Source organism: Eublepharis macularius, chromosome 2 (assembly GCF_028583425.1).
Source record: "Eublepharis macularius isolate TG4126 chromosome 2, MPM_Emac_v1.0, whole genome shotgun sequence".
Classification (NCBI taxonomy): domain Eukaryota; kingdom Metazoa; phylum Chordata; class Lepidosauria; order Squamata; family Eublepharidae; genus Eublepharis; species Eublepharis macularius.
This window is the reverse complement of record NC_072791.1, coordinates 148,451,800-148,477,115: the sequence shown is the minus strand read 5'-3', so window position 1 is coordinate 148,477,115 and position 25,316 is coordinate 148,451,800. Positions and strand designations below refer to the sequence as shown.

At 42.1% G+C, this 25,316-nt stretch overlaps 1 protein-coding gene across 2 annotated transcripts; it reads right to left on the bottom strand.

Moving 5' to 3' along the window:
• Positions 1-3,237: 3,237 nt before the first annotated feature.
• On the bottom strand, positions 3,238-22,499 carry LPXN (leupaxin). Of its 2 annotated transcripts, XM_054971740.1 has the most exons (9): positions 22,405-22,499; positions 18,708-18,880; positions 17,472-17,527; positions 16,063-16,165; positions 14,966-15,133; positions 13,972-14,145; positions 12,911-12,992; positions 5,726-5,874; positions 3,238-4,743 (listed from the first exon to the last, which is right to left on the bottom strand). In XM_054971740.1, the coding sequence occupies exons 1-9, from the start codon at positions 22,415-22,417 to the stop codon at positions 4,477-4,479; spliced, it is 1,185 nt and encodes a 394-aa protein (XP_054827715.1). In that variant the 5' UTR covers positions 22,418-22,499; the 3' UTR covers positions 3,238-4,476. The 2 variants fall into 2 exon arrangements, with proteins under 2 accessions (XP_054827715.1, XP_054827714.1); XM_054971739.1 differs by lacking the exon at positions 22,405-22,499 and having other exon boundaries at positions 18,708-19,075.
• Between the last annotated feature and the right edge of the window lie 2,817 nt (positions 22,500-25,316).

Below are 25,316 nucleotides of genomic sequence, written 5' to 3'. Positions count from 1 at the left end.
CATAGGAAATAATACAGTGCTTGGTTTGTAACTAGACTGATGATCATTATGCACCTGATTAGACTTGCCATTCCCCCTCTGCCACCTCTCACCTGGCCAACAGGGGGAAGAAAGGTGAGGGAACAAGGTGCAGGGGGCAAAGTATGCTCCCATGTGGTCCGGAGTGTCCCTGCATGTGCTCGTGCACCAAGAATGACATCATTCCTGGCACAAAGTAGAAGTTATGGGTCACACTCGAAGCCAATTGAGTGAAAATAGGCCCCAAATTTAGCATTTAGGGCCGATTTTCACTCAATTGGCTCCTGGCGCAACCCATTACTTCCACATCATTCCTGGTGGGACATGGAGCACTCCAGAGAGCACATGAGGTGAATCTCCCCCCATGACTCCCCCATGCCCCCCATCCCCTTGTTTGCATCCCCCCCAGGGACCTGGCAACCCTACATAGGTCACAGCACTTTTCCCTGCCTCCCCACAAATCTTAAACCAAATAATGCTGAGATGGCAGCGGCCCAGGGATTCTGAGATGTGTAGTTTTCCAGAGCCTTTAATATAAATATTACCATTTCAACATTCTTTGCTCCAGGGTCTAATTGAAGTGCTTCAGAAAAGCTACCCATTAAGACCCCAGTCACTACAGCTGTTGCCTGATAAGTCTTGGTGAAAGGAAAAGAGGCAACTGCAGAGGAATTGAAAGAAGTTTCCAGGGTGAACTCATTAAAAGCTGAACTTCAGTTTCAGCAGACTTTGGACTTAGGTTGTAATGAGGTCAAAGAGGAGAAGAATTCTTTAGTTCACTAATGTGAGCTCCACAATTTTGAATTTTGACAAATATCACAAGTCTTGAGAAAATCTCTGGTGGGCTGGTCTACAATTGTACAATAAAATTAAATAATTTGTATTAAACTTAATGCCATTCACATAAATGTTTCGAATCATCTTATGCTATAACTTTTAAAAAAACTTGCTAAATTTCCATTCTTCTACTCAAAGCTTTATTATTCCTACATTTCCCCCAAAGTCATCTCACAATAAAGGAGATTTGATGGGTCCAGCATGATAATAACTTATGATTTACATAATGACTTTATATATATTTACTTACATAACTTGTATCTTTTAGCATCATTAATTATTTGGGCTGATTCCACACACATGGGATAATGCATTTCCAATCCTCTTTATAGATCATTTGGAATGGATTTTTTCATGTGCAGAACAAAAAATCCACCTCAAACGATTGAAAGTGCATAATCCAACATGTGCAGAATCAGCCTTGGTCTCCATTTGCTTAGTATCTAAGTACATATACATCCTTTTTCTCAGATATACACACCCACAATACAATCCCATTTTTCTTACTGCATTTATGTTTCACTTTCTGATAAGGAAGTGATATCAGAGCCACACAAACATTTTTGAACTCCCCCCCCCGCCCCCATTGTATATTTGGATTAAATCTAAATTGCAAACTTTGTTTTTGTATGGTCAGATTAACCTACTTGATACAATGACAAATGTACATAGTTTAAATACATGAAAAAAGATTCAGTTTCTAGAATATTGCAGGCACTGTGATGTCACTTCTGGGTGATAGCCCAGAAGTGATGTCACGGTATTTGTGATGCTCCCCCCTCCACAGGCTCCAAACCCCAAATCTCCCAGGGATTGCAGCTACAGGGTTGAAAATACTAGTTCTAGAATGGAACATATCATTCTGATGATACACCACAGAACAGAACTCTGATTTTTGAGTCTCAGGAGAATATCTGATCCATTATCCCAGAACTATCAGTCTGTTGCTAAATGATTAACATCTCATTATTATCCTATAATAGCTAAGGTTCTTCCCCAATGAGCAATTAACAGTTGATTTGATCACGGACCAGGAGTGGACAGAGAAAATGTTTCTGTTGAAAATATTGAATCTATTCTCCAGGTTCAGGGGAGAGATGTTTGGTTGTTGGGCTAGAAGAGAAAAATAGTAAAACGACTAACAAGAATCCCTGTGAGGGAAGTGACCCCTCCCCCACTAACTCCCTAACTCACTTGTGAGGCTAAAAACTCAGAACTTATGGTTTAGGAACATAAATTTACAACACCTTTGGCTGCCTTTCATATCCTCTACTCCTGTTAAATTGTAGGACAGTACCAATCTATTCCTCTTCTGTCTGACAGACTTCCTTAAGTCCTTTTTATATCTATTTCCTGACATCCTTAGCTGTTCTAGCTTCTGTATTACTCAATGTTTAAAACATAAACTAAATAAAAACACTGAGTTACAGTACCAAAACGTGCCTGATCATTTGGTGAAATGAGAAGCAAAGCAGCTGCAAGGTTCACCTCATATCTACACAATATTTTCGCACTTTCTCCTGACCTACCTTCAAACCAGAAAGGAAGCATAGGTCAATAGCTCCCTGAAGCAGGGTTGGAGTCCAGGGAAATAATAATCCTGAAGTAATAGTCCTAAGGGAGGGAAGGCAGCATGGTAGAGCCCGATCTCATCAGATCTCAGAAGCTAAGCAGGCTCAGTAATTGGATGGGCGACCACCAAGGAAGTCTCTGCAGAGAAAAGCACTGGCAAACCATGTCTGCTTCTCACTTGCATTGAAAGCTCCTTGCTGGGCTCGAGTCAGCAGTCAGTTGCAACCTGAAGGCACATAAACACACACAATAGTTCTAAAGTCTGATTAAAATTATTCTCACCCAGATGAAGCTGCAGGACTTGATGGTTGTTGACCAATCCATATATGCTGGTACAGGAAAAGCAACAGCTGACTCATCTAATTTCCTGCCTCTCAAACCATTCCAGTCCTTTGGAAGACTCTAAAATAAAAGGAAGGGTGATCTCTGGATAGAACACTTGCTCTGATTAAACCAGATACTGTCCAGCAACAACTATAATAGTCCACAGGAGATAGATGGTATTCTCTTTGTGGGGAGGTGGTGCTCTGTTGTCTTGGTGCTGGAAGGAAGGCAGTGGGAGGGCTTCTGGTGTCCTGGCCTCACTGACAGTCCTTTAGATGGCACTGGATTTCTAGCCACTGTGTGTGACAGAATGTTGGACTGGATGGGCCACTGGCCTGATCCAACATGGCTTTGCTTATGTTCTTATGTTCTTATGTTCCTAGTGATGTATATCAAAGTGAAAAGGTACAAACACACTCCTAAAAACAAAGAAACATGCCAAATTGCATGGCCAATACAAAAAATAATATTTATTGTTTTGTGCATTCTGGTCATTCAAATACAGACAATATGCTAAAGATTATCTAGGCATCTGTTACAATATAAATGAAAAATCAAGAGAGGATTTAAGGATAAGATTCTATCTAAAGCAATTTGTAAAAATTTGCTTGCTTCCTTGCATGCATGTGTGAATTTAACAGAACAGATGACTGTAGAGAGAATGGGCAACTTGAGTGTTGAAAAGGAAGACTAGGTTGCCAGGGCACCTGAGAATTTACTGAAATGCCAATGCCATGGTGGAAATTTTTTGACAACTAGGGACATCCACAGAATCAGAAGGCTAATCATGTGCCAGAAAGCCTTCAGGTCTTGCTCTCAACACGGTATGCAGTTCTTATATCCGTGTGGGAAATGTTTTGATTGAAAGTTTTCAGATTTTTCCTTGAAAAAGTAAAAAACTTCAAAATAGGAGATTCAGTTTGTAAAAAAGATGGGGTTGTGTATGATTTTTGTTACAAAAAATCAGTGTAGAATACTTTGGTGGACATGACTGTTTTTCAGTGAGGAAAAAAACTACTTGGTATTACCAATCAGGACGGAGACATTCCTAGAAAGTGAAACATAAATGCAGTAAGAAACTTCAGTGAAGAACAGATACTACTTTCTTGAGACTTCATGGAAACAGCTGCTGTAAATGTCCCTGATAAAATATTGGACTAGCACAAACTAGTAAAGTTGTTTGAAATCCAGTGGAGTAGAATATATACGAAACACCAGAGTCCATTAAAGTTTGTTGCTGCATTATGGCAGTTGAGATTATGGCTATATTTTCTATCACCAATCTTATGCCTGTTTACATGGGAGTAAATCCCACTAAAATCAGTGGTATGAGACCCACATAAGTATGCACAGGATTGGAGTCAATACCTTTCCTTTTCCTCCTCCAATTTCCTTTGAGTATAAATCCTTTTCAGTCATTACTTTTTTGATGCTCCTACCTCACATACTTGGGAGAGCTTGCTATGTGCAATCCTTTCAATATGTACCATTGCCCTTTTGTGTGGATGGGGTACAATGTCTAAATTTTCCAGCTTCAGTAAAGTGATCAGGTTTGTTGCAGGTATGCATTCACACATTCCAACGCTGGAAAATACACGTATTGCTTGTTCACATAAAAATCGTGAGCATGCATACTTAGAGTATCGCATGTAGCACCACCTTCTTTCAGTAGGCAAGAAGCACCAAAAACGTAATGACCAAAAAAGGCTAATTTCTTTAGGAAAGTCAAAAAAAGAGTTTGTTGAAACAAGGGTTACAGTAGGCTTTGTCATTTTGCTCCTGAAAGATGCCATTGTGCAGTTGGGTGAGGCAAAAGGCACAGACAAAGTGCTCTGGGTGGAACCTGTGCCCCATGGCACTGACACAGCGCCCAATAATGGGCTTCCCACATCCATGGCACACTGTCCCCTGATGATGGTGGAAGTGAAGCTCACAGTAGGGCTGCCCATCTAATTCAAAGAAGGCTCCATTGGAGAAGCTGCAGAAACAGTCCTGAAAGGAAAGGAAGACAGCATCATGGTGCTGGAATATTCCTGGGCCTTCCTTATGAACTAGTAATTCAGTGCACTGGGCTGGTTCCGGACATGGTCAGTCAGCTGCTGCTGCTGCTTACATTTTTGTAAATTAGATATAAAGACTTAAATTAAAAATCTGTGTTTCAAAGCTCTACATTTAAATTCCAAAATTTTTTATAAAAGCCCTAAATCCTGAAATTTCAAGTGGAAATATACCTCAGCGGGTTGTTGTGAGGATAAAATGGAACAGGTGAGATTGGTGCTGTAAACTGCTTTTGAGTCCCCTTTGGAGAGAAAAGTGGGGTATAGCTATCTAAATAAATACTGTTTCCAGTTTCAATATGAAGCTATAAATCTAGTAGTTAAGACTGAGTTGCTAAAATATTATACCCAATATTTGGCTTTTGAAACCCAAGATTTGAGATTCATAATGTTTTTTTTTCCATCTATGCAATTCAAATTTTGTAAAATATCAGCTTTGGTAGCTTGCATTTGGAAACCTTCATATATAAGGCTCCAATCCGGTACTATTAGGCTACTTAAATCTCTCTGCAGACCAGTCAGCCTTCCTGGTTGCCACTCTCTACTTTGGAAAGGTAGTGAAGCAGGCCTTCACCTTGTTTGCAAAACTGAATTATTTAGGATTAGTATTACCACAGAAGTCATGCCTTTGGGGATATGTTATTGAACTGATTATTTTATCCTGATTCATTTCTATTGTTTTGAATGTTGTTGTTCATCTTAAATTCAGATCTAAAATATTTTAATAAATAAATTGAACTTGATTGGATTTAAACATCCTAATTGGGTTTACAATAAAAGCCAAATTCAGCTCTATGTGGAGCTTATAATTCCTATTATTTTCTCCAATACCTTCAATACAGTTTCATGACATATAAATTCTTTGTCCAGCTATTTAGTGTGGTTTCTAAGTGCCATGGACTATTTTGTATGCTTACCCCACACACAAAGCACTCAGGATGCCAGACAGCATTCAGTGCTGACAAGTACTGATCCATCACTGGCCGGTCACAGCCTTTGCATTTGAGAGAGAAAAGAGTCAGGTAATCTCTCTTGCAGTATGGCTTCCCATCCTTTTCATGGAAACCTATGGAGGCAGGTGTGTGAAGATTACTATGGAATCAAGGATTCAGCATGCAAAGTTTTTTTTAAAAATCATCTTTCTACTTGGAGTACATGGAGGGAAGGTATCCTCTAAAACTGGAAAACCTTGATACTGATTCAAAGAGTCATCTGTGCTCTCAGCACCAAAGCAAGATCCATCATACCCAGACCCTTAGGATAGCTGTTCATCAATGCCGCCTTCAACTTCAAGAGGTATTTCACAATTGGAAAGCAGAAAATACAAAGGTGCTCCAGTGCTCATTTTACTTTTATCTCTTATATAAAATTTGCACAACATCCAAACCAAATCAAACAGAGTACATTAGTCATTTGCAGCACCCTCTCAGGGCATCAATAAACCACCAATTATTCCTGTCTGTCTGCCCTAGACAGAAAAAATGGGAGTTGTACATAGGATCTTACTCTTGCTTTGGTAGAGAGGTAGAACATTAGCCTGCTGCCTCCCAATTAGTGCCACATGAAATGGCTGAGTAGGATGTGTGCCCTGATCAGCTTGTGTTGATTGATTGTTCTGGAGAGAACCAGAGTACTGTTCTCTTTTTCCCCAGCTGCTTTACTTCCCTGGGGCTCTTTCCTTGGGAATATAAAGTTTGTAGTCAGGATCTCTTCAGCTGATCTGCCTGGCTTGTTGTTTTTATTTATTTGTTTGCTTATTTATAGTCCACTTTTCTCACTGAGACTCAAGGTGGATTACACAGTGTGAGCCAGTACAGTCAAAGACATTTCCATAAAAATGTAAGATGGTATATACAAATTTGTAAAAACTTAAAACCAGGAGAAATCCAATATAGAGCTAAAGAAATGCTGAAACAGAGCATAAGCAATTCTAGGACTGACATATTAAACAATATAGTAACTACCCAGTAGGATTATATTTATAGCAATAGTCGTAGAGCCTATCATACTTACAGCAATAGTACTAGTAAACTCTATAGTCCCTCCCTATTCCTCTTTGAGATTACTTCCTTACAGTACAGGTCTCCTAAATAAAAAGCCCTCTTGAATAGTTCATTTTTGCAACCATTGCATAAAGCCAGAAGAGTGAGAGCTTTCCCAACCTCTTCAGGTAGACCATTCTATAAAGTGAGGACCACCACAGAGAATGCGTGTACAAGTAGAGTTAGAGGGGAGACCTAGGTACACTGCGTGACGATACAGTAGTCAAGTCTTGAGGTTGCCATGTGTGACGGACAGGACTGGCTCCAGCTCCACCTCTCCTGAGAGACAGCCAACGGGAGTAGGTGGAACGCTGGGCCAATTAAAGTTAGAGTACCTTGAAGGGAAAAGATGGCTTTAGAGAGAGACTGAGGCAAAGAAGGGTTTAAGACATTGCTCAGAGAGGCAGCAGAAAGTTAGCTGGCTATAAATCTGTTCTTTTATTTTGAAATCTTTCATGTTTAATCCCAGTATGTGTTTTAGGATAAAACCCAGGGCTTTTTTTCAGCCAGAATGCCCAGGAACACCATTCCAGCAACCTCTTCAAAATCGTCACATGAATGGTGGCCCTGCCCACCTGATTCTCCTTGATTTCCCCTGCTGGAGACAGAAGAGAGCCTCCCCAGGAGAGCAGGCTGGGCAGCTAGGGTTCCCAGGTGCCCAGCAATGTCCTGGGGAAAGTCCCTTCTGCCAGCAGATTGAATTTTCAAAAATGGCAGGAACGCTCTAGGAGTCTCCCTCCTAGTCTCTATGGTAAAGCTACCATAGAGACTAGAAGCCTTACACTTCCTTTAAAAGAGGCTGTGCATGTTTGCTTTCAGCCATTTGACCACAGCTGCCAGACACAGACCCAAGATCTCTGCGGCATCCCACAGTGATTTAGATGGTGAGATATAGAGCTGGCATATTGATAGCATCTAATTCCACAGCTATGAATTAGTTCTCGTCAGGGCTTTTTTTTTTTGAGGGGGAACGCCTTGGAACGGCGTTCTGGCAGCTCTGAAATCTGCCCACATGATTCCTTCCTCCTTTGGCCCCGCGGGCTCTGCAGAGGAGGTTAAGCCGCTTTGAGTTCATTCTGCTTTCTTTTCATTCTTTTCTCTCTCTGTGAGTAAGAGTGAGAGAGAGAGAGAGAAAGCAGATGCTGCTTGGGCCTGGCGCAGGCTCTGCAAAGGAAGTTAAGCTGCTTTGAGTTCATTCTGCTTTCTTTTCATTCCTCTGTGAGTGGAGAGAGAGAGAGAGAGAGAGAGAGAGAGAGAGAGAACACAAGCAGAGCCGCTGGAGCCGATTCTCCAGAGGAGGCCAAGCTGCTTTGAGTTCATTCTGCTTTTATTTCATTCAGAAGTTTCTGTGCATGTGTGTGCTGCTTTGAGTTCATTCTGCTTTATTTTCATTGGGGGAGTGGGGGGTGGGGCTGTGTGTGTGTGCTGCTTTGAGGTCATTCTGTTTTCATTTCATTCAGGGGTTTCTGTGTGTGTGTGTGCTGCTTTGGCTGTGTCTGTGTGCGCATGTGCTGCTTTGAATTCATTCCGTTTTCTTTTCATGGGGAGTGGAGCTGTGTGTGTGTGTGTGCACATGTGCTGCTTTGAGTTCATTCTGCTTTCTTTTCATGGGGTGGGTGGGGCTGTGCATGTATGTGAGTGTGTGTGTTGCTTTTATTCTTTTGTTGACTGACGTTGACATTGTTATGGTTCTCACAGCTTTTGAATGCAGATTGGTTCTGTGTTAGTTAAAATATCAGTTATGGTTATTCCAGTTTTATGCTAGGAATGGATAGCTGTGTCCAAGTCACAGAAGGCTTTCATCAATATATTCATCAGCATATAGGTGTTCTTATGTCTTAATAGCTGTAACTCAAATGGTTCTTCCCACCCTCAGCTGATTAACATCACTGAAATTGCAGTGGACATATGGGTGTTAAGGAAGTTTTATGAATATTGTTTGTCTGGAACATTGGAGTATTTATGAGCATTTCACAATGTCACAACAGCTTGGCCATTGGTAAGGTAAAGTTGGCAGTCAACAAAAAAAAAGCCATTTTAAACTAAGTATCAATCTAATGCAGCTAAAGTTGAGTATCTTCTTTTGAATTGCTCCAGTAAAGCAAAACCCTCCCTGAAAATTTGAAAATTCAATATTCATTAGATTAGGAATTTCAGACTCTGTGGAATTTTGAGAAAGAATTTTGGATTTTTTTTCTACGCTGGCAGAGGGAATCTGTTAGAATTCAGATTTGTGGGATGGGTTTTAGATTTTTAGAGGCCCCCTCCTTCTTGCATATTTTAAAATATGATTCCAAAGAAATGAAATGTTTGGGAAAGGGAATGGAAGATTTCACTTTTTGTAGAGGATACAGAAAGGAAAAAAATTCTTTCTCATAATAGTGTAATTTTCCACATTTATCTCGTCATAATGCATGGTGCTGGGTTCCGGAAAGCGGTGTCACTTCCGGGAGTGACATCATCATGCGCGTGTGCTTCGCAAGTGCACATGTTGCAATAGATTGTTCCACCACCTCTTTTCCCAGAAAAAAAGCCCTGGTTCTCTTAAAGGCTTTACATAGAGGTTGAATAACATGGGGCATACAATTGCACTTGGTGGAACCTCACAAGATAACAGCACCTTTTTGAATATGTTCCATGAGAAACCATTTCAACCAGTCCAAGGCACATCTCTTGATACCCGCTTCTGCCTCTGGACTCCTCAACAAGATGGCATGGTCTACTGTATCAAAGGCTGCAGATAGATCCAGGAGGAGCAAAAAGGAAGCATGGCCTTTGTCTACATTCAGGCAGATACCATCAACTAACGCTACCAGAGCAGTCTCTCTCCCATAGCCCGACCTGCATCCAGACTGAAAAGTGTCTAAAGCACCAGAGTTATCCAAGAAGACCTTGAGTTAGGAACATGCTTGCTTTTGGACTCACACGTGTTTTTCTGGACAGGCTCATTATTATGACAAAGTGGAGTTCATGTTCTAGGCAGGTATAATGTTTTCTCCCTAACATCAAAGTGTAGCTACTCCAGATTGATTAGACTGTTCACTCTGCTGGTCACCTAACTATTTTAATACATACTGATTCAAAAAATAGTAATCTGGTACAGCCAAGGTCAGTCATAGCAGGGTCACAGATTTTCTAAACACTTGCGGTGACAATGCTCTTGAGATGCTTACAGCTCAAGAGGGGTACAACCCATGACTGCACAACACAGTTTTTGCACCGGAACTTGGGAAATGAGCCATCAAACCAAGGATTAAGAAACTATTACTAATGCATGCACATTTCTGAAAGTTGTTTCTTCTAGCATGAAGCAATAATAGTAGTTCTCAGGAGAAGCTGCCCATGATGACAAAGAGTAGTTGCCATTAGTTGGTTAAAAAAAAAACCCAGGCCATTTAGGGTTTGGGAAGGAAGTGGGTTCACCAGCAAAACTTTCTATGCTCCAGTTATAATTAGCAGTTTGGGGACTAGAGCTCACCACTAAGTGCTCAAAGATTCACTGGGGCCCAGTTACTAGAACTGGGCTCACGGGAGCCTATTAGTGCTAGTTTGTGATCTAAGTCCCACAGAGGCCATGAGTATGTTTATGCTCTTCTAATGGCTATTCCCAAGGAAAGAAAATAATAAGTCTCTGTGACATGCTGTTGAGCTAGGAACAAATTTAGCTTTCACACACAGAGACACACAGGCACTGCAGAGCCACACTCCCAGGAGAGAAATACAACACTTTCTAAAAGAGAGCTGATGTTGAACTCCATAGGAAGAATCACCACTGGTACCATAATGATTCCAAACACAATCTCTGAGGGACTGGCCACATTGATACTTGAGGCTATTCAGTGCCACATTCCAGCAATGTCAAACATGTCTCTTTTATCAAAATGCCTTAGAAAACAAAAAGTCACGAATATGTCTAGCTGATTCTTACAACAGGTCAATACGAATGAGTTAGGAATCATTCCTACATAATGCATTGAATCCAGCGGAAGAGTTTATAGGAGAAGTTGATCACTCCCTGCCTTCCCTTCCCCAAACAGCATGTTTGTCCTGAAACTCTTTTGTGAGCATCATGAAAGCTTCCCACACTAAAAGCACCAAAGTAGAAGGCATTACAGCAACAAGGAATCGAGTAAAATTGTTCTTTCCTCCACTGATGCAATATTTTCAGGACAAAGACTGCTTGGGGAATGGACAAGGAAATATCTGCTCTGCCAATTCCTTGTACAAGCATGTTTGCTGGATCTGATGTCATCATCACCCTCTACTGCTATATCCAAGCTGTCATATTTGCTTAGTGCTCCTGAACAAATGGTCAATACGTTCCTCGGCCCTGATCCCAAGGTAACACCAGCAAACAGTGGTACCCATGCTAAAAACCAGGCATGATCCATCCAAAATTATGATCTTTTCAGTTCCATGATTTCAGTGGGAACGTTAAGCAGAATGCTCCTGTTAAAATCAAAGCAACTTAAAAATGCTCAGCTTTAGCTGGATTGTGCCCCAGTTCTCAACCATAAGCTTTCAAATGTTTCCTATTTAATTTGTTCATAAATAATCTCAAACGGGGGGGGGGGGGTGAACAGTGTAATGGCCAAATTTGCAGATTACACAAAATTATTCAAGATGGTAAAAACCAAGGCTAACTTTGAAGGACTCCAGGAGGATCTCTGCAAACTGGGTAAGTGGGCAACCATGTGGCAAACAAAGTTCAGTGTAGGCAAGTATAAGGTGATGTGCATTGGAACAAAAAGTTCTAACTTTAAGTACACTCTAATAGGGCCTGGACTTGCTGAGAATGAAAGGGAAAGAGATCTAGGGGTCATAATGGATACCTGTATGAAAATATCTACTCAGTCTGCCACAGCAGTGAAATATGCATACTCTGTGCTGGAAAAAGGATTGAAAATAAAACAGCCAATATTATAATGTCCTTGTAGAAGGCTATGGAGGACCCTCATTTGGAATGCTGTGAGCAGTTCTGCAGAGCTGGAAAAAGTACAGAAGAGGACAACCAAGATGATTAAAGGGGTGGAGCACCTTTCCTATGAGGAAAAGCTAAAGCGATTGGGACGTTTCAGTTCAGAAAAAAGACAGCTGCGACAAAACATGGCACAAGTTTGCATGGGGCAAAGAGACTGGACAGAGAGAACACTTTCTCCCTCTCCCAAAATACTAGAATGTGAGTGCACCCAATGAAGCTGATGGACAAAAGGAAGTACTCCTTTACTCAACAAGTGATTAAAATGTGGAATTCTCTGCCACAGGATGTAGATTACACAAAGCTTTAAAAGGGGAGTACACAGATTCATGGAAGATCCATCTATCAGTGGCTACTAGGCATGGTGAGTAAATGGAAATGCCACATTCAGAGGCAGTAAACCTTTGAATACCAGTACTAGGAGGCAACATCAGGGGAAGGCTTCAGCCTCTGTGCCCCGTTGTTGGCCCTCCATATTAACTGGTTGGTCACAGTGTGAAACAGGATGTTGGACTAAAGGGTGCTGTTCAGATCCAGCAGGGCTCTTCTTATGTTTTTATGTTCACATATGGATGGGCTCTCAGCTCACATTTAGTACATTCAAATATATTAACAATAATGGGAAATAAGAAGCCCAGAAAATAATGCTACTCATCCTTAAATCATTCATCCTCTGATTCGTCGCCTAATGAAATGCCTGTATCATTTCTGAAATTCTTCCCAATGTAAATTCACATTCTATATAAATATTTATATAGGAAGGAAGACCAGTTATGGGAACAACAAAGAAACTGCAGAATGATATGGAATAGTTTTGCAGATTTGGGGTACTATCTTCCTTGTATTCTTTACTACAAAATGCCACAGTCCTAAAGGTCTCCACAGAAAAAGACTATGTTGATCCTTCAGATTTAGCACTGCTGGAAGGAAAGCAGCAGTTAGAAATAGGCGGTAATGACAAGTAAAGGTTAAAAGAGCAACTTCTGCAAAAACCCTATGGATAGGTATTGTGTAAGCAGCCATGCAAAAGTCAAAGGGAAGGTCAGGGATCTGGGTGGAGGGAAGGGGAGAAAAGAACAGACCTTCATTGCCAAACATCTTCCCACAGTGGGCACAAAAGAAATGCTCTGGGTGCCAGGTCTGATCCATGGCTGTAAGAACTTTCTGCAAAGAAAAGAAAACAGGGTAATGGAATTTCATTACTGGAAAGCCTTAATAGTTGAAAGAATAATGCTAGTGGAGCAGGAAGAGAGGCAAAGGGAATGGAAAATCTTCCAAGTGGCCTCAGCTCTAAAGTTACCAGTCCCCTGGTCGGAGCGGGGGATCTGCCATTCCCACCCTCCACCCCCTGGCACCACTCACTTGGTTGGCTGGGGGGGAAGCATGGGAATGGGCCTTCCCGGCACGCTCCCGGGGCAGCATGATGACGTTACTTCCCTGGAGTGATATCACTGAGCTGCCCTAACAGCACTCCTGTACTTTGCAGTAGGCTGATTTGGGCACCAAATGGGCTGAATTCAGCCTGTTCGAGGCCCAAATCGGCCCACTGAGAAGTGCGCACACACTCCTGCACCTATGAAATTACTAGGGTTCCCAGGGATTTTCCCCTCACTCGGCAATCACCCAGTAATCGACAGGAGGCAGCAAGCTCCCCAAGGGTTGCCCGCCACCGGCAAGCACCCAGGGAACACGTGCTGTGCGTGCGCTCCCAGGGAGCGTGGTGATGTCACTTTCAGAAGTGACATCATTCTGTTGGCTGCAGGAGCATCCCCGTACTTCGTTTGGGGCTCATTTGGGCCCCAAACAGGCCGAATTGGTCCTGTGCAGAGCGCGGGAGTATGATGATGTCACTTTGTTGTGTCAGCCCTGGGGTGCATGTGGCTTTGCGTGCATGCAAAGAAGGAGCACACTACTGGCTTCAGGCAAGTACCAGGTCCCTCTGCCCTCCTGGCAGGAAGGTAGAGGGACCTGGCAAACCCTAGTAATGATGTCTCCTGGAAGTGACATCATTGCGCAGGTGCAGGAGCAAAGGAACAAAAAGAAGATGAGTGCTGGTGGGTCCCCTGCTCCAGCCAGGAGAGTACAGGAACCTGGCAACCCTAGGTCTCAATCAGAAACTTTTATAGAGAGAAAAATTGCATACCTCTTGAATTGGTGCAGTACAATAAGCACAGCGAGGAGAAAAGAGCTGATGATAATCTTCCTGGCAGTAGGCCTTGCTGTCCCGTTCAAAGAAGGGCCTGGCACCCATTTCTTTTTTGCAATGGGCACAGGTGAAGTGTTCTGGGTGCCACGTCTGTCCCAGCGCTGTAACAACCTAAACATCAGCAAGCACCATATAATGGTCCTGTAAGTGCAGAGAGACACTTTCCTTTCCACCAAAATGTCTGTCCGTAAAAACAATGGTTCCCAGAGGGCTCTAATGAGGAATCCACAGAGCTGAGCAAGCCATAGAACCCCTGATCTTGGTTGAGATCGTAAGACCCTCAGCACTATATAGAGAAATAGTGGTGAGGCTCATCTATGGAAGATTTTGTATGTATTCCAAAATTCAACCTTTTTGGAAATTTGTAATTCAGTTTGTTAATGAAATGTTAGGTTGTAATAAATCCCTTGATCCAACCATTCAATTTCTGAACGAGGTTCTAACTTTTCCCATTTTGCTATTGCCCATTTAGCAGTGATATGATGAGTAAGCCCAAAATCAGTCTACCTGAAAGGGCAATGCATCCTTTAAAATAATCTGACAGACTAGCATGGAATATTGCATTATTATCTAAATTAATATATTATCAAAGAGCCCAGAGAAATAATTTTCAGCATAAATGTACTGAGCACTGGGTACTGTTTATAATGTTTTGGAATAATAAGGTAAGAGAGAAAGTGTTCTATTCATTTTATGAGATATTATAAGACCTCTTTGTTTCTTTCTGTAATTGGGAGTATTAAATGTGTTAAGTTACATATGTTGTTTTATATTTGGAAGTCTAATAATAAAAAAGACCCTCAGCAGTATGTGACACATATTATAAGAACAATCGACACTCTAGCAGCAGTAACTGATTATCAATAGCAACACCAGTAGTAGGCCTGAGAACTACTACTACCATCAGGATTCATGGCCCACCACTTCTCACCTTTCCAGCAATAGGTTTGTGGCAGGAAGCACAATTGCCCTTGGGCACAGCAGCCACTCCAAGGTCCTGCAGTCCCTGAGTCAGTCCTTCCAACATGCTGTCTAGGGTGTCAGGGGCATTCTGTTCTCCTGATGATGGCTCTCCAGGACCTTCTGTCCCATATGAAGGCTACAGAAAAAGCAAATGAGAACCTTTAGCACAGTATCCTTTCTCTGAACCCTCTCTCTCCCTTATCTTTCCAGTTTTTTTCTATCTACCCAGCAGAGGAAAATTGCTGTGTTACTGAAGCAACTTAACCTTTTCTCACCATGTACTTTGGTTACATTTAAAATATCCTCCATCCATCTGCCCATTTAATCACTTATCTGAACTGGCCTTTGGAAGATACTTATTTGGCTCTTTGTAAAGACTTTCATTATACTTCCCTCTACCTTTTTCATGTTAACTATCCCTAAAAATGCTCTAGATGGACCAGGCTGGTCTGATCTTGTCAGATTTCAGAAGCTAAGCAGGGTCTGTTCTGGTTAGTACTTGGGAGACCACCAAGGAACTTTAGGGTTGCTGTGCAGAGGATGACAATGGCAAACCATCTCTAACTCCTGCCTTGAAAACCCGGGGGGGGGGGGCGGTCACCATATGTTGGCTGTGACATGATGGCATTTTGCACACACACAAAAGAACCTCCATCTTCTATATCTGTCAAGCCACAGTCTCCGTCCTCAAAGCCCACTTCTTCCGTCATGCCATTCCTAGAAATTACGTATAGACATATTTTCATTGCACTCTCCCATTTCATATTCTTTCCTTACCCCACCTCAGAACACCTTAGGAGCAACTGCTAGGCCTTGAAAAGAACAACCCTCACAAATTACTATTCTTGTTACCTTTATTAAACCCTCTTTTCTCCCTTCATTTTCTTCCTTTTCTACACAGAACACAAGCACAGGTCACTCCTGCGTCATGCATCAATTTACAAAATTAAGTACACGAAAAATGTAATATAACAAGCATCACTCTTTCAGGAATGTGCAGGCATCATTACAAACTGAGGGGTTGCTACTGTTCCTTCTACAGAGGTCAGAAAGGCCATGATTCACCTTGGACTGCACTGATCCCAAACCAGCCAGCAGGTCATCCAGCTGTTGAGCAGCTGAGGTGGAAGACGATGACGAGACCAGGGGCTGTGGAGTTGGCACCTTGCTGCAGAGGAGATAAAATCATACTTATGATGGAAGAGAAATACACTCCTCAGTTCTAATATAATTTATAACATCATCTCTGCCAAGCTCCAATCTCTGCTACTCACTATTAGTCTCAAAAGTGCACCATTGGGTATGCCGGTAATCTAAAGTAACTTTTCCGTATCACCACAGTATATTTGGGGATGTATTAACGCAAAGCATCTTTTTCATGTACCTATATGATAATAGGATGGCACAGTTCATACTGTGGATTACTGCACAAGCCCCATGTACCATGATGTCTCTTTTTCATGCATGTCTTGTTAAGTGCTAGTGTCAAACTGACACTACAAAGGTCAAAAATTCTTTGTAGATGGTAAAACAGGGCCATTCTCACAGGAACCATACAGACTTTCTAACAGTAGGGAAACAAGTCAAATTGTAATGAGTTGTTTAACCAGTCTACCACCTCTTCTTTGGCTGTATTCATTTATCTGAAGCATTAAGACCATTACCTGGCTAAATACAGGCATAAAATAGATTATAAAATTGTAGTGATGGCCACAGGCAGAAGCAGTTTCATTTGTAAAATGAATGTGTGTTGGCTCTTTCTTACAAACAGGCATATGCACATACATGCAGGTTGTATGCATGTTCACTGTAACATATGAACAGGGCTAGGATTCCTTCTTAATCTCAAATGAAACAAAATTGAATCAGCAACTGTACTTGTCTAATCTCAAAAATTATTCCTTTGATTTGGCAAAAATAAGTTAGCTGCAGCCTAGGGAGCAATTTTGCAGTTGCCATTGGGTAAAATCACATTAGTAAGAAGTCTAATTCTTGTTGAGATTAGAGACATGATTTTTTTAAATTAAAACATTTCTATTATGGGTATGTTCAGCTGGAGTTCTCATACGGAACATAATCTATATGCCTTTTAAGAAGTCGTTAAACTATATTGGGACATGGTTTGTCTTGTAACTGCGTGAATTGGTAGCCGTGGCTTAAATAAACTGCAATATGGTTCTTAATCAAATGCAAAACTAGTTTTTTTTTTCCTCCCAGGAATGCCATTTAAAAAGAGAACGTCATCTTATATTTGCATCCCAGTTAGAATTGCATCCAATAATAATGTGTGGGGGGAGACATGTTTTTACAGGGAGTTCATCATATGTTCGAGGTCATCTTCCTTTTGAGTAAATGTAGTAGTTTAAACACCGCAGGTTTGACCATTATCTGTGGAGGGTTTCCCTTAGAATACAAGAAACAATAGAGGGCAGTGCAATATGAGGGCTGCTGTGTTTTCTTGATGTAGCATTTACCTGTAAATACTGTCTGCATCTTCTCCATGATATTGAATGCTCACTGCTGGTTGTACCTAGGGATACACACAGAAAGTATCTGTATAAAGAAAACATTGTCTACATACAAAATCACTTGTACAGGTACTGCTCTCCAGTCGTACATCTAATTGTGAACAATGGCATCAGAATGCGGATCAAAAAATCCACAAAAAAGGCAATGTTCTGATTGATGAGATATTTCTGCAGAACTTGAGGAACCTCTAGGTTTGCAGAAAAATCTAAACACTCTCTGTATATGTGTGTGGGCGGCGGGGGGGGGGGAGATGATGGGGATTTAAACATTCCAAAACTTTAAAAAGATCTTGCAACTGCACAATTGCAGCTGCCATTTTGGGAATTGCCAAGCAATCCCTAAGATGCTTTGGCAGTGGGGTGGGGGTCGGGGAGACTTCACTATCCAAAAGCCATGATAGCCACCCAGATTGGCTTGCTGCGAAGCATGGGAGTTCTCCCAGGGAGGCATGATAATGTCACTTCCATGAAATGATATCATCATGTCACCCCAGGAGCATACCCGGGAGGCTTATTCCCATGCTGGCCAGGGGAGTGGTGGCGAGGGGTGGGAGCGGGGGATCTCTGGCACCCCACCAGGGGACCTGGGATTCCTAGGTACCAGGGACAGATTTGTGCAGGTTTACATATGCAATGCATGTGTTCCACTTGGAGTTGCCAGCTTCCTAGTGGGGCCTGGAGATCTCCCTGATCTCTAGAGAAAACAGCTGCTCTGGAGAGGGGTTTCTTTGGCATTATATCCCACTGAGGTCCCTTCCCCTCCCCACCCCCCCACCCCAGGCTCCAGCCCCAAATCTCCAGAAATTTTTCAACCCAGAGTTGGCAACACTACATTTATGGTTCTACATACTATAAGGAATGTTTAAAATGTCACTGATTAGTGAAATTTTAAACATTCCTTATAGTCTATTTTAGTGTATGGTTCTCACACAGTTCTTTTAAAACTTAATTTCACAATAGACTTTTTCATTCTTCAGCTACATGTTGTGTTACATAACCGTAATATATTATTACAAGGCAGTAATGAAAAAATGGAAGCATTATAGATTGGAGTAGATGAGCCAAGGAGCAAAATGAATATTCTACAGGGGAAAGTTTCTAGATAATTCATCTTGAGGAGTCTCAGCTTTCTATAACTTGGAACTTGTATTTCTTGTTAATGAGGAATTTTGATGAAAATACCTTTTTGGTTTCTGGGGTAATTAGGTTCTTGTGCTGGAGGACACTGGACTGTGCTGCTGCTGAGTCTAGTTTATCCTTGTTGTCACGTTCCAGAAGATAGCAAACCTTTGGGGGTTCTGTGTCACCTTCACTCAAAATCTCCGAGGTTAGTTCCAATTCTGCCAACAAAGCATCTGAACAAAGCCAATATGTGGTGAATGTTGTATGTTCCTTTTTTGTTTTCTGCATACCCTTTGGTGTATCTGACTGCAAGTGTTTTGGCAACTTGGCTTCTGTATTTATCAGTAACTAATACTTGTCATTTCAGTGGGCTATGTTTGGATGAGCAAGGCTCTTGCAAGTCCAGGCAGCTACTGTCATGGGGAAAAAAATTAATGAAGAACCTACAGGAGGAAAAGATTCATTATGATTCCTCTAGGAGAACGATTTCTTACTCATTGATATCAATGGGGAAAGTGTTAAACCTTTGAATTCTCCCATAGACATTACCAATATAAAAGCAGTGCACCAGTATAAGATCTTTTGGCCAGGAGGCTGCTGAACATAACCCCACTCATAGATCTCTTCTAGGTGGCTCCCAGGGTCAGATTCTACCAGTGCTGTCCTAAGCAGTTACACCCTCCTAAGTTCATTCACTGAAGTCAATGAGCTTGGAAGAGTGTAATTCTGCTTAGGATGGCACTGTATATTTATTTGACGTGTATCTGATCCCATCATGAAGTCTGAAGGCAGGCTGCTTCACATGCTCTTGGGATAGTTTAGTAGTTGCATGTTGTACTCTAAATAATAATTTGCTTTAAAATAACTGAAGTTAAGTCATAGGACTGGGCAAAAGTTTATTGAATATATTCTCTTTGCTTTACATCTTTCTTGTATCAACCAACATACAATTGTCATAAGAATATAAGAGCTTCCCTGCTGGATCAGACCAGTGGTCCATCTAGTCCATCATCCTGTCTCATACAGTGGCCAACCAGTTATTCTATCTGGCCAACAACATGGCATAGAAGTTATGGTTGTGGAAGATGGGAGTGAGGAGATGGGGGATGCTATCATATCAACAGCGCATTATTTTCAGGCCAAACTTAGAAGTGCTGTCATGTCACTCTAGGATTCAGTGAAAACTCTATAGTTTTTTCTGGGTTTGGTCCAGAAACGATATCATGCTGTTGCCACAACTGAGGTTTTTTCCCTTCACACCATGCTCCCCTCCCCACAGTGGTGCTGATCTATTGAGTGGCTGCAGGGGTCAGAGGATTACCAGAAGAAGACCTGGCAACCCTAATAGAGGCAGAAGCCTTCCCCAATGTTGCCATTCCTCAACTCTCAGCATCCTACCCCTGCCATCACTCACCTAGTCAGTGGGAAAAAAGCGGTAACAGGCCTCCCGGAGCATGCTCCCAATGCAGTGCAACAACATCATTCCCAGGAGTGATGTCTTTATGCAGGCCCCAAGAGCGCTCCTGGGCTTTGTGCCGTCCGATTCAGCCTGTTTGGGGGCCCAAATTGGCCTGATGTGCAGCCTGGGAGCATTTCCGGGGCCTGTGCAATGACATTGCTTCTGGAAGTGACATCCAGGACATCCGAAACGTAAGGGCCAAGTCTCCCCCTCCACTAGGAGGGCAAGGGGACCTGGCAACTCTACCTAGTACTGGTATTCAGAGGTTTACTGCCATGGCCTATCCTCCATGAATCTGTCTAATCGTCAATGTGTCTTCCAAATTATCTTCTTCTACTTTGTTCAACATTAGTATATCTTCTGTCCAGAGACTATCCTACACTCATTGCCACTCCTCCAAAGAATGCAAGCCATATGAAACTGCTCCCCTCCCCCCCCCGCCCAGCATCCCAACTGTCACATCACTCACAGTAGCTGGAGCCTTTAAAAGCTTCTTCCTAATCTCTGTTTCTTGCAGTGGAATCTGGACCGGAATCTCCTGCCAGTAGCTTTGAGAGTGTGCATACGCTGGTCCTTTCTACTTTTGAAAGATGTGGTTAAGAGTGGCTTTTTCTTATTACACAATAAATGGGCCAAGATCATAGAGGTGTGACATGAGTCACAAGAGAAAGACTGGACACTAACCTGTGTATATATTGTATAATCCAATTCTTGTCAGTAAAACTATTTCATCTTCATTTTTCAAGTCTTCCACATTATGCATAACCCACAAATTCACCCTAATTCATCAGCAACAATCACCTTATACCCTGGTTTGTCTGCCCACTGAAATAACACTCTTTCTGGAGAAACCAGACGAAGGATAAAGAACCTGATTACTTTAACAAGTACAAATCTTCCTGTAGTTGGCTTTGTGGGAGTTTTCTTTCTTTAGCTTTACATCTCATTTTCCACTAGCCTCTATTCTCTTCCCCACCTCTCATTTCCTTTTTCTCTCCATCAAAGATTCTTTTGCAAGATACCACTATGGATTAGGGCTGCCAGCCCCACTTTGGGAAATTCCTGGAGATTTGGGGGTGTAGCCTGGGGAGATCGGTGCTTAGGAAGGAGAGAGACCTCAGTTAAGTATAATGCCATACAGTCCACCTTGCAAAGCAGCCATTTTCTCCAGGGGAACTGATATCTGTAGTCTGGAAATCAGTAGTCATTCCAAGAGATCTCCAGGCTCCCTCTAGAGGTTGGCAACCCTACAATGGAGGTATAGGAGTTCCTCTGTTGCAGTCACCACTTATTTGAAAGGAGAATGTTTTCCAACAAGCAGGCTGCCTTGTAACCACAAATCTACAGCCTTGTTTGGGTTGGGTGGGAAGGGCAGAGTGCTGCATCAATTCCTGCCTAGCCCTACAGAGGGACTGCTTGTTGTTGCAGGGATCTGCTGCTGCCATTTTTTCTTTAAGGGACTAATCAGAAATTAAGGAGGCCTTCCACACTGGACCGGACAAGAATTTACACAGGCTCCCTGCTTCCTCCTAATTTAAAACATCCTTGCTGGTTAAGCATTGCATACATTGCTGCAACTTAACAGCACCTCATCCCTTTAATAGTGTTTTAATATGTGGAAATGGGCAGTTGAAATTTTTTATGGTGAGTGGAGCTAAATAACATCACTGGTGGATAATTGCTGCAGATTAAACTGATATTGAAAGCAAAATTATGATATTTACATTTATCCAGTTACATCTAGAACATTCTAGTATTTTATTCCTCTAACAATTACAAATCTTGTTCTGTTTTCCAGTCTGAAACTTGCTCCCATCCAGTTTGTACTCATTAATTCCTGGACCTACCACCTTATTTAAATATTTGTAATCTTTCTGTTCATTACCTATTGCTGCATTTGTAAAGTATCTCCTCTTACCCCTTGTTTGTAAACTAATAAGCACCTTTCACTTGTGTTTAAGTTTTCCATCCCTATAATTCATTTACTTGTGTTGTTTTCATCCATACCAGTACCTCAGAGCACAAGTGACAAAATAAAGCTGCCACCATTTCTCCTAACATGTCTGTCAGAAATTCAACACACCCATCTTTGCCCTATCATAGGAGAAAGCGGCACCTGTTAAGTGCCTGTTTTTTTGTGCAGCTGTTAAACGTACAAAGCCTCTGTCAGGAAACATGGCGCCACCCCTACAATTGCTTAGTGTTCCCACAACAAGCACTCTAATGAAAACAAGTACATCTCGGTCAATTCTATGCTGTCACTCCTTGCTGTTTTTCCATAGCTGGAAAGTTACTTACCTAACTCATCCATTGCTTATTGATAATAGAATCTTCTCTGTAGGAGCTCCTTGAGATGGTGGGATTCAGGCTTACTTTATGATAGAATCAAAGAGGAAATGAGCAAAATGGTGACTGGGTTTGTGGTTTAGGCGGACTTATTCAGTTCCTAGCTGTACTTCTTCTTTTTTGAGGTTGAGGTTTGCTCCAGCAAATCACATTTTGAGCAGCTCAAAAAATGTACACAGATTGTTAAACAGGAAGAGAGGGTAGTTTGGTCTTATCAGGAATATGCTGATCTCAAGTGATCATTCTGCCATCTTTCTTGCAGCCAAGGCACCTATCCTAATGTATCAAGCAGTGGAATTTTACTGACAGATGGCAAGATGTTCTTTGGATTTCTTCAAGAGGGTGACTTACCTGGGAAGAAGTTAATCAATGGGATTACTACTTGACAAATGCAAAAAAAAAACCCACAGAAAGTAATAGTTACATATTGGGATCTGCCCCTCTCTTTCTCACACACATGCACGCACACACACTACTCAGATTGTTGAAAAGACACTGGAACAGGTAACATTTTGTGGGGTCTACAGAGCAGTGATGCTTGGGAAGTGAGTTTAAACAACTTCCCATTATTTTCTATTACAGAATCCAACCCATAGTGAATGCAACCCAGCATTTGAAATGCTCCTGCCTTTTCAAGAAATTTCTGGCAGTATTCCATAAAGCAACATGAGAATAGAGCTAAAGGAACGAAAGCAACTATACCACTGGGGCTGTTTCTACATGGAGGTAGGGGGTGGGAAAAGCCATTCTATGGTGCAAGTGGTGGGGACAGACAGGGATGGGGTCCACTCACCAAGTTCCCATATTGCTGGCTGCTGTCCTCACCTCACCATTGCATCAGCACAACAGTACTGATGAGACAAGAATTTTGACACCTGAAACCTCCCCTCCCCCTGGTACGGCTCAGCTATGAATCTAATAGAGTCTGTTAAAGGTCTGAAGGGAGAGGGGGAGAAAAATGGAATTTAGCTCTGCCATTTTGAAGGTGGGGCATAGCTGTCTCTAGAGTGGCTGCAGGTAGAGCTTCCATAGGATGCTCTACTCACAATCACCCTTTAAGTGAGAGCAAAGGAGATTTATCCTTTGCTCTGGTTTAAAGAGGAAAGACACAGGAGTCCCACACATCATGCTTGGAAAAAGCTGAACCTCTTGTGGAAGCTCCCCAGAAAAATGGGGGCCTACTGTGTTCCACCTGGGTAAAATCCTTATATTAGAATCAGCCAAAGATTAGGGGTAGGGAATCTCTCTTCCCCCAATGACTATCACCATTAAAGCCTCACAAAAATTATGCTGAACTTGGTCCATGATGCCTATGCATTTGTTTCCTGTAGAGATCCTGGTCATTTTATTCAGTAGATTTAAAAGTCCAGTTTATTCAAGATCTTATAATCTTACTGCTTCACAATCCAGTGTCGACGATACCATGGCCCTCTTTTCCCACATTCTACATAGTACTGCAGCACAGATGTGCAAATGTACAAGTGAAATCTTGTGAATGCAGTGTGTTTTAAGGACAAAATTAAATCCTGAGCCTATATGATGAGGAAACTTTAAAAAGTAGGAACAAAATAAAAATCTAATTATGTATAGAAGTAGAAAAAGTGGATAGATTTCCCTCTCTTCTCCATAACTTGGAGACATCTAATGAAACTGAGTAGTTATAGACTCAGGTCAGATAAACTGAAGTACTTCACACATCGCATGTTTAATACATGGAATTCATTTTAGAGGCTGCCACTGGCTTTAAAATGGGATTAGGAAAACTCAATGGCAGTCAAGTTTATCAGCAACTACTGGCTATTAAGGCTCAAAGAATCTCCAAGTAGGATTCTACTAGAAACCCATTGCTGAACGGCAGTGGCAGAAAAGGACTATTGCCATAATGTTTTCCCTCTGGGCTTCCTAGAAGCAGCTGTCTGGATTCTGGACTAGACAGATGCTTAATTTGATTCAGCATAGTTCATGTGTTATTATATAGAGGTTGCTTGAAAAGTTGGCAGCCTTACTTATTGGCAGCTATAATAGGAAGGTATACTGGTAGGTGCCCAGGCTAGCCTGATCTCATCAGATCCAGAAGCTAAGCAAGGTCAGCCCTGGTTAGTCCTTCAATGGGAGACCACCAAGGAAGTCCAGGTTCCTGAGCCAGACAATGGCAAACTATCTCTGAAATCTCTTGCCTTGAAAACCTTATGGGGTTGCCATTAGTTGGGTGAGACTTGGCAGCACTTTCCACCACCACCACCACCATAATAGTGAAGAACTTGCTGTTTCCTGTTGCTTTTTTTTTTTTGCTTCAATAAAACACCTTGCACTACTTAAAATGGCCACTGGGTGTCAGAGCAGCACCACGAGAGAGAAAGAGCAAATACATAACCTTCCTGCTTGAATTCAAAACATTGCTCAGATGCCGATAGTTCAGTAATTCTCTTTTAAAACTGTGAATAACATTATCACTTTAAAATGTACTCTACTGAACAAGTATAACTCTTCAGTTCTGACAAGCAGCAATCTTAGCTGCATCCACATGGTAACAATCTCCATGATGTTTGAATTGCCACCAGGGGTGGATCTACATTTTCGGGGCCCTGAAGCTTGAACTGTTATGGGGGCCCCTTCGCAACCAGCAACAATAGGGCAAAATTCAACAAGGTCCAAAGGGCCTTGCTGCTCTTGCAAAGACCTCGAGGCCCAAATGGTGGAGAGTGGGGTGGTGGGGTGGAGCCCTTGAAAATGGGCCATACTGTGAGCCCCTTCCCACCAGCAACGAGGTCTGGGTAACCACTAGAGTTGCCAGCCTCCAGGTAGTGGCTGGAGATCTCCCAGAATTACACCTGATCTCCAGGCCACAGAGATCCGTTCCCCTG